General features: G+C 36.6%; 1 protein-coding gene across 3 annotated transcripts in view; it reads left to right on the forward strand.

The window, feature by feature from the left end:
• SETD3 (SET domain containing 3, actin N3(tau)-histidine methyltransferase) overlaps positions 1 to 9,471 on the forward strand; it is a 62,813-nt gene extending 53,342 nt beyond the window's left edge. For all 3 annotated transcript variants that reach the window (XM_026111340.2, XM_064512093.1, XM_026111339.2), the window contains 4 exons: positions 3,262 to 3,428; positions 4,074 to 4,159; positions 5,925 to 6,085; positions 6,690 to 9,471. In XM_026111340.2, coding sequence (XP_025967125.2) covers positions 3,262 to 3,428; positions 4,074 to 4,159; positions 5,925 to 6,085; positions 6,690 to 7,133 — 858 coding nt within the window. In that variant the 3' untranslated portion in view covers positions 7,134 to 9,471. The remainder of the gene's footprint in view (positions 1 to 3,261; positions 3,429 to 4,073; positions 4,160 to 5,924; positions 6,086 to 6,689) is intronic.
• Positions 9,472 to 20,045: the final 10,574 nt, after the last annotated feature.

Raw genomic sequence — 20,045 nt, forward strand, 5'->3', positions numbered from 1 at the left:
AATTGTTCTTTAATGAAGTTTTATGCAGAGTGTGTTAGCAAGTGATAGGCTACCTTGGTAAAAAGATAGTGAGTGTGCCTCACCAGTGTTTGTCCTTTAGATAGCTAATGTCAAACGTTTTGATAGTTATAACAGAGTTTTGCTAATCTGCAACTAAGACTTGCACAAAAAGTGTAAGAGCATAGTGGTGTGGGTAAAGGCCTGTTGCAGTTGAATTTTATTGTACTTGCGTAATTCTTGATGAAAATACTACCAAACTAAATGCATGGTTTTCAGAATAAAATGTTTTCCATCACTTGGCAGACACCAATGTCAGGAGAGTTTTGATTCCTCCTATTCTAGAGAACTATTTGAAATATTTAATCACTCGTAAATACACATAGGGAGGCATTGAATTTGGTATTCTAGTTAAGATTAATAAAAAGCCCTTGTCCCAAGGAAAAAGATGAATATATGTTAGATTCGAGGCCTCAGTTTGTCTGCAATAGCAGTTTTTAGAATCTCAATAGTTTTGTCATTTTATGTTTCTTATTGGTCTTTATTTAACAAGAGGTGTTAACCAATATAGTTGTCAGTCATTTTACGTATATTGCATTCCTGTGCTTAGTGAAAATGAGAAGGTGCCTAAAAATATACTTACTTCCTTTTTCACACGCATATGCACACACACACATCCCTTCATCCTCAAACAGAAAGTAGCAAAGGTAAGTCTATGTTGTGCAATGTAAGGCCTTTCAAAGATGCAGGGAACAGTTCAGAATCCAGTATTCTGTTTAGAACTGCTAAGAAATGAAAGTGAACATCAAAACTAAATCTGTCAAATGATGCATTGAAGATAGTGGTTCCAGGACTGTGGGAAGTTTCCGATAGGGGTGTTCCAGTGCTACGTGTCAGCAGCCAGCTTAGACCCTCATTGTAGTAGCACTCCGGTTTTCTGTACTGCTTGTGCAGTGGTAGTAGTCAGCGTGGCCAAAAAAAGATTCTGTCTATGAAACATCTAAGGATGTTTCACAACTCAGTCTCTGAGTTATTCCCTTTAATGTATTATTTTGCCAGTCTCACATTTTATAATCTTTTGATTTTTATTTTTCTTAAGTTTTGTTACCTTCTTTCTGAACAAATGTGTTTGAAAATTTTTTTCTTAAGTATGGCTTTCCAGAGATATATTATCCTCATTGCTACGCTGTGGTTCATAGTGATAGTATTTTTTTCTGTGTCGTTCCTATAATTTGTTATGGTAGTCAAATATTTGCTGTTTTTCCAATGCCAGTATGATGAGTTAAAAGGGGTCCACAGTTTTTCCACAAGTTATCTAATTTATAATTTTCCACAGCTGGCAGTAGATATGTCGTATAGCTTTTCTGGCTGCTCTCTTCATTTCAATTATAGAGGCTTCCTCTATTTCAATTTTTTTTCAGTGGTTTTGCTTCATCTGCTATTTATCACATTTTTTTAAAATTTCTGTACAAATTTTAACTGTGAATTATTGACATCATTAAAATGTTTTAATTGTGTAGTGCCTTTTTCTTTCGGTATACTGTGAAGATGTTATTTCTTACAATTTCGGTAGAAAGAGTATATGTTCCCTGCTTTCACTGCTAAGGAATCTGAGGCAGCAGACATCCACACATCAAACACCTTGAACTAAGCAACTTCTCAGTCTGCTTAATTTGCTTTTTTGTAAACAGCCTTACAGTATAAGGGACTTTTCTCATGGTAACAATTTATAGTATAACATGCGATATATCACCGTAGTTTAAAACCTGTTCAGAAAAAAACTCCTGAACTAATTGGACTGTGTGTTCTTCTGATTGTGTAGCATTTCCTGTAATCAAATAGAGATTTGCACTGACATTTTATTTACTGTGGTTTTCCTAAGCATTTTGAGGAATGGCCTTCTCAGAGAAGAGAGTGGCTAGCAAACTTAACGTACATAAGCAGGCCGCTCATTCATTACGTTAGTGTGTTACAATGTAACATTTACTAGATTTTAATATAACATTTAAGCATTTATTACTTAAGGTATATATTTCTAATCTGAAATTTAGAAAGAAGAAATTAAAAATATCATTGATGTTGTTTGGCTGTTAGGCGAATGCTGTGCTTTCCTCTGTCAGCTAGACAGGAATGGAAACTTAAAGGTATCCAGAGCATTGGTGGGAGTTCTGTAACTGTGAAAACTTTGTGATTGATAATTCCATTATCAAACAAAAGGGAAAATGCCCTCTTCATAGGAGACAAGACAAGACAACTACCGCTATGACCTGTTGTCCCACGTACTTCATACAGCCTAACCCTGTGTGATCACGCTAGCACTGTTGACGTGCATTTTGTCTCCTCTAGTGTTTTTTTTCAACCACATTTATCAGTGGAATAGCTATCAAGGAAAGATTATTAACTACCTACAATTTTTTTTGAAAATCAGTGGCTGGATATAGAGACAGATCCTAATTGGGTGCTTTCCCACCATCATTTGTGAGAAGTAGCAAAGGAAAAACTTCAATCATTTTGTGCTTTATAGGTACCAAAATCAATCAGCTACAAAAGCACCTGTAGAAACCAGACTTTGATTATTCTGCTGTTCACTGCACTACCTGTTTTTCATTCATTTTCAGTTAAACACTTGTTGCAGATTATATTTAGGAATGTATTATATTTTAATGTGAATTAAAGTAATGTACTTGCTTTTAGATAAAGGGTTCAGAGAATAACATAAATATCAGTACTGGCTGAACAGAGATCAGATCTTTCTGTGTGATATATTTTGGTATGTTCATGCCTATAGGTTACCTTTATAAGCAAAACAAAGTAGATCCAGTTATTCTCTTGGGTAGATATATGGGGGAAAAATTACCCCAGAAACATTAATACCTGTCATAGGCCCTCCTTGTCTCAGATTTTTTGTTGGTATTTGAAAACATAGGATCTTTGAGAGCTTATTTCCAAATACTGGTATTTTATAAAAGTGTGAGAAAAAGCATTTTTATTGTAAAATACAGAATAAGAACCTTTTCTCTGCTTTCAAAGTCCGTCTCAGTTATATAGATATGTTTACATCTACCTCTAAAGCTTATTGCCATACTATATAGCATTTGAATCAATACCAGAAAACAAAGTATGTTTCTTTATATAATCAAATATACCTTGTACTTTGCTACAGAATAGTAACTCTTTCAGGAAATAACTTTCAAATTATGTCAGTTTTATGAGTTGATTTTAAGCTTTTTTCCTGTCCCTTCACTTCTCTTTTCATCCTTCTAGATTTACATTTTTTATGGCACTCGGTCAAACGCTGAATTTGTGATCCACAGTGGTTTTTTCTTTGATAATAATTCACATGACAGAGTGAAAATAAAGCTTGGCGTGAGTAAAAGTGACAGGCTGTATGCTATGAAGGCAGAGGTCTTAGCTCGTGCTGGTATCCCAACGTAAGTAAAACACAATGAACTGGGCTTTTTTACATGTTTCCAAGAATATAGTGTCCAGTAGAGCATATTAAACCTGAGAAAACTCTCATAAAACAGCTTTATATATCTCTTCTGTTTGTGTAGCAAGTTAAAGTCATCATAGTAATATTTACAAAAATTCTGTGAGCTATATTATCATCTAATTTGGACCATATATAGGGGGAAAAAATTTTGCTTTAATAACCATTTGAACAAAAACAGAGCAAGGATTAATTTGAGGCAATCCGTGGTTTTCCTTTCTTTCTTGTTGCTTACAGACATACTACTATGCTCAGTATGTGAACCACAGCATTTTCCTTTAGTCTTTTCAGTCCAGAGGGTACAGTTAGGAGCAGCAGATGTGAAACATTGCGTTTTCATGAATTTATTATGAAAGCCATATAAAAATTATTGTAAGCGTAATATTGGGGAGAGAGAATTGTTCTTCTCAGATACAGGTTAGAGAATCTTTCTTCAGTTTAAATTTGTGTGACCTAATTTTTTAAAACTAACTTTTGTAACACTGCATTTTTGGTATGCTTTAGGGTCAGTTATATTAAAATAAGTTCAAAACTACCACAGTAGAACTTGCATTTACAGTTGTTGTTTTATTGTTTTATTTTTTAGTTCTAGTGTTTTTGCCTTGCACTCCACTGAGCCTCCAATTTCTGCTCAGCTTCTGGCTTTCCTTCGAGTGTTTTGTATGAGTGAAGGTAAGACGTTTTATAAAGATAGACTACTTTATGCTTTGTGTGTGTTTGTTTTTTTTTAAGCAGGAAAATGAAAGACATTTATATAAAACATTAAACTAGAGGATCAGAAAAGAAGTACTTTGGGGTGGGAGAGTTAAAAGGGTATCTATAAGCTAGCTTGCTAGTGAGAACTAGCTGTGACTGTGTGGTTTGAGGGAATATTTTAGCAGCAGAGCCTTTTTGGAGCTCCTCCGAAAGCACAAGGTGATACTTTTTTTTAATCTCCGTGATTGTTGTAAATGAACGCACTGTAGAGCTTGATCTTTAGTTCTTTGGTTTAAAAATAGTTCACAAGGCACGATCGTATGAGACCCAGGGGTTTATTACACACTTACAATCATAGCATATTAGCCATTACCACCGGAATCATTTAGGTATGGAATTGGAATATTCTATCTTGTGGAAATATGAAAGTGACACTTCACAATTGAATATTTAAAATATTTTGGTAATTTGTAATGTAAAGTCAATTTATGTATTTGCAAATGGTCCTTAGTGTTTTTTGTATGTTGGTGGTTGTACCAGGAAAAATGTATGTACAATTATTAAATATTCAGCTAATTTGTGCATATGAAACTTTTGATTAAATGTTTATAAATAACTGTGTGCTGATTAGGTGCAGTTCTGGAAGTTACACATAGGACAGATTTTCATGACAACAAGAGAAATCCCTTTCAGTTAGGGATGCTGTGCAAATGATTTGGATTTTGCTACCAGTAGGAAAATTATAGTGGGTGGTCAAGTTTTTGTATGTGCTCTGTTTGCTTTGTTTAATTAAAACAATCTACCTTGTGTAACGTTTGACTTCACTGGATCCTGTTGTCCATTTTTTAGACTCTATTAAGAATTCTAGTAAAGAAATTTTTAGGATGCTTATGGGGGGGGCTTTTGTCTTGGAGAAGAAAATGTAACTAGTGAAAATTTCTCTGAAATGTGTTTTTTATTCTGTTTGTTTCTTCGTATGGTTTAAACCATTTTCTTGTGGTGCATTTATTGAGAAACTCCATGTAAGTTGTTATTCCACTAGTGGAAAGGCTCTTGCAGTAATCCTGCCATGAACAAGTAAAATTTAAATACATAGCAATTTAAACTGTAGACTTCAGTCACGATTATGCTGTTTATAATATGTTTTACTTTAAGTTTGTTATAGCTGCTTTGCAGGAGAGGAATGTGGTAATTAAAAGATTAATGGAATTTGTGTAGTGTCAAGGGGCCAATTAAAACATTTTCTGCTCTGTATGAGGCTTGTTTGGATGTCTTTTTTGACCAACTGTAGGTAGTTTCTGCTACTGAGAGAGACTGCCAAAATAATAGGAAAAATAAATCCGTTGGTATTTGCACACTTTCCCTGCCCTGTTTCATTTATTATTGAAAAGCTCATTGAACTCTTTAAAGAATTACTCCCTTTGTTTTGTTTATCAATTTTTATGTGAGACAATCTATCTCATTGTCATAGAGCTGTGTTTTGTATGAGAGGCCAAAATATTTGGGACCTTATGTTTGAATGGAGCTGAAGGTCCATTTTCTGCTAACCTCAGGACTTCCAGATGCCACTTTGAGAAGAATGCCAGAAATAGCCAGTTCATTTGATTATTATTTTTTGAGGAGAACTTTTCTTCCTTAGCAATTTAAAACCGTGTTATTGAAATAAAGCTTTCTGCAATTTGTCAACTGACAGAGTGAGTGATGAGATTTTTCTTAACAGATCATTTTTTACTTCTTGCAGAAGAGCTGAAGGAACACTTGATAGGCGAGCATGCCATTGACAAAATCTTCACTTTGGGGAACTCCGAGTTTCCCATTAGCTGGGACAACGAAGTTAAACTTTGGACGTTCCTGGAAGCCAGGGCATCCCTTCTTTTGAAAACCTACAAAACTACTATAGAGGTAAATTTGTTGTTACATGAAATTTAAATTTCTAAAATGTTTTGCATCATGACTGTAGGAAAAGATATTTTGTCCCCCATCTTCTCTTTACAAACTTTCCTCTTAATGTTAGTACATAATTCATTTTGCACTTTTTAAAGTCTAGAAACCTATTTGCATTATCTAAGGAAAATCAAATGAGATTGCAAAAAACCCAATTCTGCTAATGGAATTTTGTTAATGTATTTTTTCTTTGATTCTCCAAGTATAGGCTACTTGTTTTTTCTCTGCAAGTAAAATGTGGAATCAGTTTCAACTTGCTGTCTACTAGTTGTATTTTCCAAACTATAAATACTGCGAGCATATTGTAAGTGAACCTATGAGTTTACTGTGTCTGTGAAGTCTCCTGATTTGCCCATTATGCAGAGTGATATATATGGAGAACCTTTTGGCCTCTTTATGGATTTTTGATAAATTCACTGAGACTCCTTGCAGGTCCCCTCAAGTATGTCCATTTGGATCAAGTGGTGGAACTAGTGTCCCTTATCGTTAAAGCATAGAGAGAAAAGTTGAGCTCTTTTTATTTTGCTGGTTGTTTGTAATGAAACTTTTTCTTTCCTACTAGGATGATAAGTCCTTCTTGGAGACCCATGACCTTACTTCTCATGCGATAATGGCTATCAAATTGCGCTTAGGTGAAAAAGAGATTTTGGAGAAAGCTGTAAAGAGTGCAGCTGCTAGCCGGGAATACTATACCAAACAAATGGCAGATGGAGCTCCCATTCCTAAATACGAAGAGAGTAATATTGCCTTGTTGGAGAACACTGTGCCAGATTCTAGACTGCCTATTGTCTTGAGAAACCTAGAAGATGCAGAAGAGCAAGGGGACTTAAAGATTGATGAAGCTATTGAGGCAGAAGTCACAGAGAATGGGTTTGTAAATGGTGAAAACTCTCTATTTAATGGGACCAAATCAGAAAGTGAAAATCTAAATGAAGAGGAAAGCAACAGAGAGACTGAAGATGCCAAAGAATCTTCTTCAGACAGTACTGATGAGGTTAAAGAATAGTCCTAAAGTTTGACTTTCTTGTGAAATTAAATTAGCTGAAGTTTATGAACAGTGCATTTATGTTGGTGTGTTTCTTTGTTAACATTTCTCTTTCTGCAGAGGAAAATGTTTTTGCTGCTTTATATAAAAATGAATTTTTAAGTTATTTAAAAGATTTATCATCCCTTTTCAATTAAGATTGCCATCTTGCTTTCAGGCAAAAACTTGGGAAAGAGGTGCCTTTGAAAGATTTTGCAGCCCTTTGTTGAACCAAATGTATTTTCTTCCTGGGGAAGAATTAAGCTCTTCTATCTGCTGTGCTTTTGTTGTTCTGTCACTCTGACTACCGAAATTAAGAGCTTGCCCTGCCTCCTGCCAAGAAAAGCAGAAGGCAGGACTGACTCGGTATTAAGCATGAAGGTGGGAGAATAGTACAGCAGAAAACTGGATAAGAGGATCAGAAACTTGGGAGACTGGAGGAAAACCTGTTTAAAATCAGGTATGCCAGTCCAGAAAAAGGTAAGGTGGCAACCTTATGTTCTGTAGTTTTAAATGTTGATGAGATTCCAAATTGTATACACTCAAAGTGATTTCTGAGGATTTCAGTTTACTTTGTCTTTTGTTTACTGTATAAAAATATCTCCTCTTTCTTCTTCAGTCAGAGTTAGGCTGCTAAAATACACCATTCACCAACTTTTAAAGGCTGACTTTTTTATTTCCAGGCGGTACCTGGCAGTAGAGTTTGAAAGCAGATAGGTCAAGCCACAGCTTTAAAGCGTACTGTTCAAAGTGAGGTTGCTTCCCAGCTTCATCAGGTTTTCACAATTAGCTAGGGTTTTTCAAAGCTACGCTTTCGACTAAACCATTATTAAAAGGAAAATATGATTAATATTCCTGTCTGCTACTCTTTCATTTCTGTGTTGTTGGATGTAACATTGAATGTGACAGCAGTTACCTAATCTTACTCAGCTTCATCTTTTGGTTAAGATACTAAATGATACTGTTTTCTTGAAGGAAATGGCAGTTAGGTTAATGTATTTTTGGTCTAAGTCCAGACCAAAGCCAAGTCTGCAGTATGCTTTGCCATTTAGATTGTATCTCAGTCTGATGCATGTTTTTTGGGATAGCTGCACAAGTTAAACAGGTCTACTGTCTCCAGCAGTTTTGATCACCCTCCTACTGTATGTTTTAACTTCTAAATGAAAACAATACAATCCTAGAACAGTGCAATAACAGAACAAGGGTAATTCCAAAGCTTGACTTTGAAATTACCTGGGTATTGGGAGGAGAGGAGGGTGGAATATTTTTATTTTGGGGGGTGAATGGAGAGGAGTATGAAGTGATTTAATTCTCTTCTCAAAATTACGGACTTTATCTTTTACCTTTGTATCCTAAAGGTCAAGATAACAGAAAGCTTGGACAAGCTTGGACAATTAGTTGAAGTTCAATAAATGTTGCAACCTGTTCATTCAAGATCGGTTGCGGTAAAATGTCTTTTGGCATATTCAGTTTTACAGGATTTTGCTTCTGTTATGCTGCAACTTGGAAGATGTGTTCTTGCATAAATCTTTGGTGCAATACACATGACAAGTAGTGACTTTCAGATTGTCATAGCAGTTTTGGTGTTCAGTTAGTATCAGTGTGGGGAAAATAGAAAAAAATAGTTTTTTAAAAAATATTTCACTGAGAATGGCGTGTTGCCATTGCACCTTGGATATTGCTTCACCACTTAACAAGATGCTGGACCAGTATTTTTGTAACTATATGCTGCCTTTGGTAGAATGTTATGTTGTCTTGACAGTTTAAATGTCATACAGAAGTCATTACTTTTCAGTTTTTGTTAGGACCAATATTCTGTTTCTGCCAGTTACATTGCACAACATTGTAGTAGATACTATAATGAAATTTTGAAACTAGCCTTCCCTGAAAATTTTAACTGTAAACCGGAATTTAAATGCTTTGATTCAATCTGATACACTGTATTCTGTTCCAGTATTTGCTGATATCTATGGCTTAGCAAAGCCTGTGGTCACCACAGGACAGAATATGTGGGTTTTCTTGAATAAAATATAGTTCTGCAATGTCTTCCCTAGTGAGTGTATTACACAAAACAAAATCCCTACCTGCTAATGACTGTGATATCTTTTGGGGTGTGTGGGGAGAGGAATAACTGTCTGGGTGTACAGATAAAGATTAAAGGAAATGTAGCTGGGAGGAGGGGGAAAAAAAAAAAAAAGGTGGCATCCTAGTAAGCAGACAGGGAATGTGATCCATTAAGCAAGGTCAAATTCTTAGTCTTGGTATGTTAGTGTTGCTTAGAAAAATATGTTGCACACAATAAAAATAGTGAGTAATCTAATTTTGTAATTTGCATTTTTCTTCCATGTAATGGTTTCTCAGAAACACTAACCTAAAACTTAAGCTTTTGAAAACTGAGGTGGAAATGAAAAAAATTGGCACTGACGAGCCCTTATTACCATCTGTCATGAAAACAGACCTTTCAAAGCATTTTAAAGTTAACTTTCTTCATAATGTTTGGTTAAGAGGCTGTTCACACTAATCCCAGGCTAAATGCCAAATCTTGCTTCTGTTTAGTTAGCTATATGAAGTATTCATGTAAGAAAGATATCACTTGGATTTCTCGGACTGTTCTCCAAAAACGAAATGAAGAAAAAAAAAAACCCTTTTGAATTTTGCATGAACCTAGCTACTGATGAATCGTTTCCCTAACAACCTGTAACTTTTTTGGCTTTATACTGCAAAGCTATGTCCTTATAGCCCTGTTGATGAAGTTAAATATACAAACTCAGGCAGCAACCTCCACTTTCTGAAAAAATGGTTGTGAAGTATATAAACGCAACCCTTAGCTTAGGTGCTGTCACTGAGTACGTAGAAGAGATGAGAGCCTTTTGGCTGGAGGTAAGAGAATTTGGATTATGTTGTAGGATCTTGGCTAAAATAAGTATTCCTTCCTTTGGACATTGTTAAAAAGACCATATGTACAGAAAATCTATGCAGCTCAACAGTAGCTGCATACTTGAAGCTGATTTGTCTTTAGGGATGAATGACCACAGAGTGATAAAACTTGCACATTTCAATGGTACCCTGGGAGGCTCAGGTTACACAAACTGTTCTTCTCTAGTTTACATGTTTAGAAACAGTATTTTATATCTGCTGCTTCCAGTTCTATCACCCTAATTTTATAGAAAGGGAAGTGAAGAAATTATGAAACAGCTATCATTTCCTAAACATTGTAAACCCAAGCGATTGCCTGACACACCAAAGATGCTCCCATAATCCACTGCTCTTTTCTGGTTTTATGGACTGAAATTCAGTCCTTGTTACTTCTCATACTCTGTGCCAAATAGCAGCATTCAGACAAAACATTGCTCTACCAAATACATCTGACATAGCAGCATCTGATCCCATTTTTCTGGAAGACTTTTAACGGATCCTTTCTGAATGTGGAAGTCAGATATGATCACATGACTTTTGTGTAATTATCATCTATATTTATACCTATGCAGGGTATAGAAACTGTATTTAATAGTTTCTAATATGCTTTATTCTTTGAGTGCATTGCTTGCTGCACTTAAGTACAGCATTGTAAATTGGTGACTCGTGGTTAGAAGAGCTTCCTTAGTATTTCTCTGATATCTCCATCTACTTCTTAATGAATGCAGCAAGTTTGGAAACCATGTGGAGCATTTTTTCAGTAAAAAAAAAAAAAAAAAAAAAAAAAAAAAGCTCTGCTTGCTTAAAAAAAAGCTGTAAAAGCTCCTGTAACTTGGGGGTATTTTCTTCCTTTCCTTAGGCTCACTGAAGTATTCAACATATCTCAAAATTGACTGAAGGACTGCTATAAAGTTAGTGTAAAAATATAAACTTGAGCTCTATTAATACATGTAAAATCTCTGTACCGCTATTTTGTTTAGTGGAAGGAGGAAAAACAGATTTCTCATCTTGCTGCCAAAATGCCCCTCCAGTGCTACAAGGCAGAAACCAAAACACCTATGTGTGTGCATTTTCAGTAATCTTTTGCTGAATATGAAACATTCCTGGATTATTTATAACAGGTTTTGAGATATGCTTAAATAAGCTGTTTTGTTTACTGGCATACATTGGATTGTATATGATAATCATGTATTTCTCATTGGATTGTATATGGTAATCATGTATTTCTAACAAAACATAACTTTTGCCTTACATAGACTGTCTTTAGTCATTAACAATTTATTTTCAGTGTACCTAGAGATCAAACTTCACTTACAAATTAAATTACTTTTATTAAATTGGGCAGCAGCGTGAACTGGACTTGATAGTTTACAAAAACAATCAAGTTGGTGGTCAGTGTGTGTGTTGTACAGAAAGTATTGTACATTCAGTACTGGAACAGTTGGAAACCAGAAGGTATTTGACTTCTGTCTTGGTCACTCATGCTAGAAAGCCTTAATGGTTGCACCTGGTGCCATTTTTCATCAACAAAGATTAAGCAAGGTAGTAGAAGAAAGCAAGATGTCATCATTTCTTAAATGGCAAGTAAGAACTGGACAACTGAACACTACCTAGTGTAAGTGTTAGAGGCAGTGGTTGCTATCCTGAAGAATGAGAAGCTTTGAGATTCTTTCAGTTAGTGTTTAAAAAGAGAATATTTCCAGTTAGTACTGAAAAAATTGTGGATTTTTAAGCAAGTCATACGTTTCGCAATTACACGAGGGCTTCACTTTCCTTAGGAGCAAGTGAAAATTACTAATTGCAAACTGTCCTAATTTATCTTTTGCTGCCAGTTTAGGAGATTTAAGTGAGGTGGCGTGAACTACAGCCTTGCTGTGAGTGCAGTGGTGAAGGCAACCCATGTAAAGATTGCTGGATTGCAGTCATTGCTGTCCATTTGCCTGCTGCACTGCAATTGCAGAAGTATTCAACATGGGGGAAAGCAGAGGCTTTACAAATCTAGAATGGAAGACCTGATCGAAGACACAAAGTAATATCAGAAGAGATGACAGCATTGTATTCAAGACACTAATCTGAAATATAGTGCACCTGGACTTGGAGGCCTCTCTCCAAATTGTATTTATGTATATGGACTGGGACTACTTTATTGTACAAAGTTGATCAAACAGTTAAGACTTTTGAACCTCAGTCACGTGTCGCAGGTGAGCCTTCTAATCTCTGTGCTGCAAACTCTTCTCATGTCTGTCTTTAATTATTTATTTTAAGATATTTTAGCTTGTTCCATGCAGAATATAAATGTTTTGGAACTTCCCAGTTTTGGAAGAACAAGACAATTATTTTCCAATTAACTCCTGCTCAGACATAAGAAAACTGGTAATGCTGACCACCGCAACTAAGGCTTTTGAGCAGTTTAACTTGGATTTGACTGAAACAGATACGTAGCCCTTTGAGATTCTTCTTCAGTTCTTCAGAAAGGTATTTAAAATCTGCATGAGGATAGGGACTAAAATCCTGCATGTGTGAGGAATGTTGATTTCCCAACTGAATCACCATTACTTATGCACAGATTCAGACACCAGCAGAATTAGATAATTGAACTTAAACACTTAGCATTTTATTTAATATTAAACATGTATTGTTCTTGAAAAATGGGCCAACTTGACAGCCCCGAACACAAAAGTCACTTGTCCTCCAAAGAGAATCTGCAAGGGCAAAGCAAGTTTCCCTGTAACATCCCAGCACTATTCCTCTTGTGTGACGAGACAGAGAGCTGCTGAATTCCCATGGTAGTTCCTCGTTTCATTTACTGATGTTACCAGCCATCTCTTCATGCCTTCGTGTCAGGTGGGGACCACCAATCTGTTCTGTACATGCACTTGCTGCCCATAATAGAAATATTGGCTGTTCACTTAGCCAGTTCATCCATGTTTGACGTGATAACGTAGAAGTCGATCAGTTTTACGTTATGCTGTTGCTTCAGTTGGATCCATCCGAACAGAGTATTCTTCTTCAACTTTCTTTTTGTCAGTGCTGTTTGATTTAAACATTCTGCCGTTTGTTACTGTGTTTACCCAAAGTGACTGTATTTCTCTTTTGTAAGGCTGAAATGTGTGAAATGCATATGTGCCTTGCATTCAGCAATTAGTTTGTGGTATGGTGTTAAGGAAATTCATTTCCCTTTGTTTTGTTCTGTGCTGGCTCACAATTTTCTGTGCTGCTGGTAACTCAGCCAAGACTCCTAATTCTAGCATTAGTAAGCGTTGCTGTACACAGATATTTGGTCCAAAGGTATGAATAATGTGCTTTAAAACTGTATCTGCCATACTGAAAGAAGCATGCACGCACATCCTCATGTGAGTTGCAAAGGATTTTTTGGATTAACTTGAATATCTATAAAAAAGCCCCACCACCTTACAGCAATTAATTCAAGTGATTGGATGCTAGGAATGGTTTATTATAATTGCACACAGGTAGTAATTTATTAGGGTGGCTGTTTCTTTTGGCATATGTCAAGAAGGTCAAAGTTTAGACTTTTTTGGACATTAACCTAGTCTTCTGAAACTCTGAAGTTCCACTTTTTGGTCATTAATTTCATACATGCTGAGATTGTGACAATTAACCCACTTAATAAAGGTCAAGTTTCAATTTTTTCCAATTTCTGGAACACTTAACTTTATTCCTTCTTGAAAATGGGCAGATACAGAATGATAAGTAGTTATTAAATGAGAACGAAGATGTAGTTCTGCTGTCAAGATACTATTGAACGGTTTGTAACAAAAGGACTAGAACTGCTATGTATCTGAAGTAAAAAGGATAGCGTAAAACAGACTACAGGAAAATGAAATAGAAAAGTATACATTATAGTAACTTGTTAAAATGATTTCCTCTAACATTCCTGTTAACTTACTATACCTTAATTTCTATTTATGCAGATACACAATATGCTCCTTTAATTCTTTTCTTGTATACATACGACTTTTTTTCCTGCAGTTCTAAAGCACCATCTAAGCACTTTTGGAAGGCATAAACCAGTGAAGTGAATGAGGAAATGGTGGTCATCTTTTCAGGTGCCAAAGCCTAGTTCTATTGAATTTTAATCTGGATTTCAGTGAGCCACAAGATTAGGTGAAAATAAACATTTCTTTCTGTATACTGGCATACGTTGGTATGTTGGTTCTCTTAAGCAAGCTATGGCTTGAAAATTAATATTGAAATATGCTATAATTTTTGAAACCTCTGAAAAGTACCTGTGAAAAAACACAGATTTATTAATTTTAAATTGCATCATCTATTGACGAAGTGTTGCAGATGAATCAGATGTAGTAATTTTTTATGGTAAAAAAATCATTGCACCCTTAGTATTATGTCAGTGCTGAGTGATTTTTTTGGGACACTGTTTTTTACATACAGCTTCACATATTTTTTTTTAGGTATCAACTGGGATGTGAATGCTTCTACAGTATTACCACATTAATTTTATAGATTGATGCTGAACTCTTTAATACAGATATGATGCACATATCTTTCAAAGAATAAGAAGCTATGTAATGAAAATAGTAGTCTGTTTCCTGTGTAATTTTTACATGAAGTAGTATGAGGAGTATTGCGCACACCTTAGAAATGGAGATACCATTATAACAAATGAATGATCTTTCTTGTTTTGTGGAAACTCTAGTTCTAGGCTTCTGAAGAGCGCACTGCTATGAAGTATCTAGCACTATTACATGTGCACCAATGTTATTACATAATATTCACATTATGATATTGTCACTCAAGTTTAGATGAAATTGTTTTCCCCCTGGAAAAAGATGTGACTTTTGAGTTTAAAATATCCTAATACAGTTTGACACTGATGTGGCTTATTTTTAGTGTTAGAGGTTTAGCTGTTGCTTTGAAAACTCTTGCATTATCCCTACCGGTTTCTACTTACGCGCGCACACACGTGCACACACACAAAGAAAGGGTGATGGAGGTAATCTCTGCCCCTTATCCCTTGGAGAGGGGTTATTAGCCTGTACTAATGCTGTCTAAATGCTCACTGGTTAGTAGCAATACTTGTGGGAATGATGATTTATAGCCACTAGAATCAAAAGATTTTCAGCTAAAGCTAAGTAATCATTTCAAATGATCAAATATCATCTGCCAAGAGAAGCAAATATATAGCACAATGATAGCTATCAAGCTTACTCTCAGCAAAGTATATTAATTTTTTCTTCAGATTTCACTTTTGGGAGTAGTAATATTCTCTTACAGAATCTTTCAGTCATCTTAAGATGAGTTTCAAGAAGCAGCAGCATTTTTCTCAAAGAAATAAGGTCCAACAAGTGGAACTGCAACACAGAAATGACGGTTATGCCGTCTTGAGATGGACCTCATGATTTAGCATCATGAGAAATTAGGTGGCCTTTTCCTCTTCTTTCTGTTCATTAAGACAGCTATTTTTATTGTCTATATTGGATGACTATATATAAAAATAGGCAGGATTTATACCTTGGAAGAATTAAATGAGAAGTATGTATGTCTTTTTTCATTTCCTTGAATATCAAAATAAGGCAAGCCTATTTAGGAACTCAGAATTTTATTGCTTAACATATATTTGCATCACACAGTAAAGACATTCACTTTCATGGCACGTTTTCTCGCAGTGGTTTCCAAATGTCTCACAGCTCTCACAAAGCTGAATTTTTGCAATACTTTTTTGAGATGAAGAAGCATTGTTATGTTTTCTGACATGAAGAAGGGACTACATTAGGGTGGCAGAGCCTGAATCTGTGTCTTTGATCACAAGAGATGTCTGTCTTTTAAATGTTTTCAGGATCATGTGAACTATCTTCATGAGCAAACTAGAAGCTTGTTTCTAGAAAGAAAAAAGATATCCTTGTTACTTGCTTAGAACAAATGTTTACTAAACTAAGTAGTTCATCTTTAGGAACAGCAGATCATTAAGCATTGATTTTTTCCCTAAAGAAAAACTTCTTGGGCGGTCATGGGGCAGGGGAGTGAGGACTGGGGGAAGAAAGTAACTCTAACAGCAGTGTTTAGCTTAACCCAAGGGCAGGTAAGCACTCTTTGCTGTAATTGTGGCTTCTTTGATTGAGTTCTGTGGTGGCAAATGCAAATAAAGCCTTAACATGGAAGACACTGGAAAATACACAATGATGTGGTCTGATCATCGCATTTCCAAGAAGACAAAGAGTCGGATATAGATAACAAAGTCAAGGTGGAACTTGCATATGAGGGAGCCTCTAAAGGCTGAGGCTGTTTAAGCTAAGACCAGTTGTGAGGAAGATATGCAAAGCAATGAAAGGTACTGTGGGGAAAGGCAAGGGTTGAGTTAGTGACAAAATGGCCTCTTCGGAAAGTATCAGTCTAAACTGCATGTATTTGCAGGAACGGGTGAGTTTTAGCATGTCTTCCTTATATAAAGGACTTCTGGAAACATCGGATCTGTCCAAGTATCTCTATTCTAATACGTTTAGTCTGATTTCTTAAAGAAACAAAGACTCAGGAAATTACCCCTCCTCTCCACCTCTCCCGCTGTGCAACTTATGAATTGGTTGGTCAGCTTCAAGTCTGACAAAACCATCGATATGTCAGATTTCAGAGTCCCACCAAATTTAATGAAAATAGTCAGCCAAGTATGCGCCCTGCTTTAGCAACAGACTGTCATGCAAGTCCATGCTTTATTAGCCAAGAGAAAATCCATGTGGACACAGCCTCAATCACAGTTCACTGTCAACCATGAGACAGCCAGAAGAAAACCACACTTCACCTTTCACAACAGCTACTTACTTAAATTAAAAACCACTGATTTGGGTTTGAAATGACCTTCTATTTAGAACTCCTCCCCACCTTTTTTTTATGTTGAAGCAGAAGATTCCAAGTGATCGGAATTCTTAATAGCTTTTTATCCTTTGGTGCAAATGCTAAAAAATGAATTTTGCCTCAATATGAAGAACAAATTTGGATCTGGATGGGAAAGTTGTGTTTTGATCCAGCCGTAGTCCCATTCCCTTTTCTCTAAACAGATGGACAAGGGACTGTCCAATATAACCTGAAAGGCAAGGAATCTTAAACTGACTAAATGAAACACAGTCGACCGCCAAAGCTCTTCTACAGTAAACAAAACAAGAAACTCGCCCCCCAGTAGAAGCCTGAAAAAGCAAAGCATTGATCGTAATGCTTCAGATTTCTGTTAGAGGAAATGGACAAAGGTAAGAAGTTAATTTGTCCTCAGCCCTAAGATTACAAACAGATTCAAATCAAGGGGGGAAGGTAGAAACTTATCTCATGAGCAGGTAATTACATAGTTGTCTAAGAAGAAAAATTTTTTGCATTGCTTTTGATGCTTTTTCTATGCATGGCAGAATGGAAGTTCAGTGGTCTGAGCTGGATTTCCTACATTCCTCACAGTACCAGTCAGGCTGAGTCTTTGATAACAGACTCCTCACTTTGGCAATATGGAACTTGAGGAAGTGTGCATAAGTTTCCCTTCTATTTTATTTTATTTGGCAACCTTTTTTTTCGAAGATCAGAGCACACTTAAAATTTTTATAGAACTCCTAAATCATTAAGCTTACCACATATGCTTATAAATGACTTTTATAGTCTGCTTCATTTTGTTCATATTAGGTTTATATCAGGTATACTGGAATACATGCAGGCTCCTGACTGCTATCTGACTTGAAATCTTCTAAGTGTAGTAAGCATTCATGAAAGCTTATTGGCAAATTGAGTAATTATCTACCACTTGAAATAGCCATTAAATAAGGTCTACATACTTTCACCTTTCTGACCTTTTTGATCTACTTACAAGTCAAACGAGAGAAATACTATACCAACCTCTCTAGATAGCTCTGTCCATCATCTTCAGCCTTCACAGACTCTTAGAGAGTGCAGTTGCTGGGCCTTGGCTATAGGCCTGTTACTGATAAAAAGGAGGAGAACATGCTTAGAGCGGGTGCCACTGAAGGGTCATAAAGGCTGGGGATGAAGGACTACAGGTAGAGCGATAGTACTGAATCAGCTGTAATTGTAACCTCAAACATCCAGAAATGTTAGGTCTAGTAAGGCAAAGAACATGAAGTGTGTCAATTTTACTGTTTGTTTCTTTAGTTTAATTTTTTTGAAACATCTTTCCTATTTGCAAGATCTCTAAAGACACCCGTGCCCTTTCTGGTAAAAGGATAAATATGGTACTTAACTGGAGTGAGATCTCATTTTGTTCCATTTCAAACTAAATAAGTTTATTTTAGAGACCATGGGACGTCCCTAAAGGGATTTACCCCCCAAACTAACAAGCCAGCCATGGAACAACGGGAGAATAGCCATTGCCTGAAGTCACTGGTTATCAAAGCGCAATATGCTGGCCCCCCTGGGTGGCAGCTTTCTCCTTTGCAGAGCATGGTGCAGTATTCTGGAGCAAGCTTGTGCTTGTCTCGTGCTGTTGTACAGGACGTCCTTCACTGTGTCTCTCTCTACTTTTGCTGAAATGCAGGGAAAACATTCAGAGTGGGCAGCAAAGACGAATGAATGGAGGGAGAAGAATACATGGCGTTTGAGATCATTTGGAAATGAGAGGGACCTGAGAAATGGGGTCAGTTGTCTTTAAGAGCTTCGGTAGAAGCAAGTTTGGTAACTACTGTACAATGTCCAGCTTGTACATGCACTCAAAGGAGAGAAGACAGGCAAGTTCCTCTGGGCAAGGGGCATCTTTTAAAAAGGCTAGAAAGCATCTGCTGCACTGCAAATGCTACTAATAGCTAAAGAGTGAGGTTGCTTATGAAGGTCAATGAATTAAATTATTACTACTGCTAATTGCAGAATGAACAGTCTTTGTTGCATCATTCTTGATACACTGTAAACAGAGTTTCAGACATTGTGTCACTTCAGCCTGTGGTTTAAATGAGTCATAAGAGAAGATCATTTTCATTAATAAATCTAAAAATTACAAAAGGAAATTCCACCCGGAGTTAGCTCAGTCTTGGGCCAGAATCTTAAACACAGGCTCCAGAGTATCAGCTCAGCCCACAGCAGAGAAGAACTGACTCTAGTGTGCATCCAGAAGTTCCTAACTTTAGACATGACCAAGCCAAGCTTGTGGGGTAGGTGCCTTCCTGATTTCAACCCAAGTAGCATCATACTTTCTTTAAAAGAAAAAAAAGAAGAAAGAAAGAAAGAAAGAAAGGACACGTACCTTTCCTGTGCCCTTTGAGGTGTCTGGAAAAAACCTAGCTCACAAGCTGTTCTGTTGAGTTTCTGGCTGAATCTCAACAGCCAGTGGCTTGTACCATATTCAGTGCACTTTTTCTTAATTCTCTCTCCTTCACTTCATGCTTATCTCACTTTAGAGAGTGTGAAATTTTTCAGTTCATTATGTTCTGAACTGTTATTTAATTGAAGCCCCTAATGTTCAGTCAGTACACATTGCACACAGTCATTTAAAATATTCCAGCAGTGCACATTTTTTATAAGTGGTTCAATTGGAAGTGATCAAGGTTTGAGGCTTCCAGCCTATAAAGGCTTCTGCTGTGGAAATGTGAAGTGCTGCTCTCAGTTTCAAATTGCTTCCTAAGCAGGCCCTGTATTCCAACTGTCTTAAACTGTAGCATAGTTTCTCAGCACGGTGTGTGCCCAGAACCGTCATTTAATGTCTCATGCAGAAAGGAGCAAGCTGCAGAGCTTGACTGAATCAACTAGCTGTGGAGGGTGGTGGAAGACCTCCTGTCTGAACAGAGGTTGGGTGGGAGACTTTTGTTTCCTTCCCCCCATCTTTCCAGAAGTACTGGAATAGAGTGATTGCCTGTGCTTCTGTACAGCATGTGTCATGCTTGCAGCCGATCTCTGTCTTCAGTTCCATGAGGTCATCTGTGCAACGGAGATGTACACATAGTGATGCTCTCTGAATGAGTTTCCTCCAGTAGAGCACTCTGAAACTCCAGTGTAGTATGGCGTATGGTACCCTAAAATAAACTAACA

Source organism: Dromaius novaehollandiae, chromosome 5 (genome assembly GCF_036370855.1).
Source record: "Dromaius novaehollandiae isolate bDroNov1 chromosome 5, bDroNov1.hap1, whole genome shotgun sequence".
NCBI lineage: Eukaryota > Metazoa > Chordata > Aves > Casuariiformes > Dromaiidae > Dromaius > Dromaius novaehollandiae.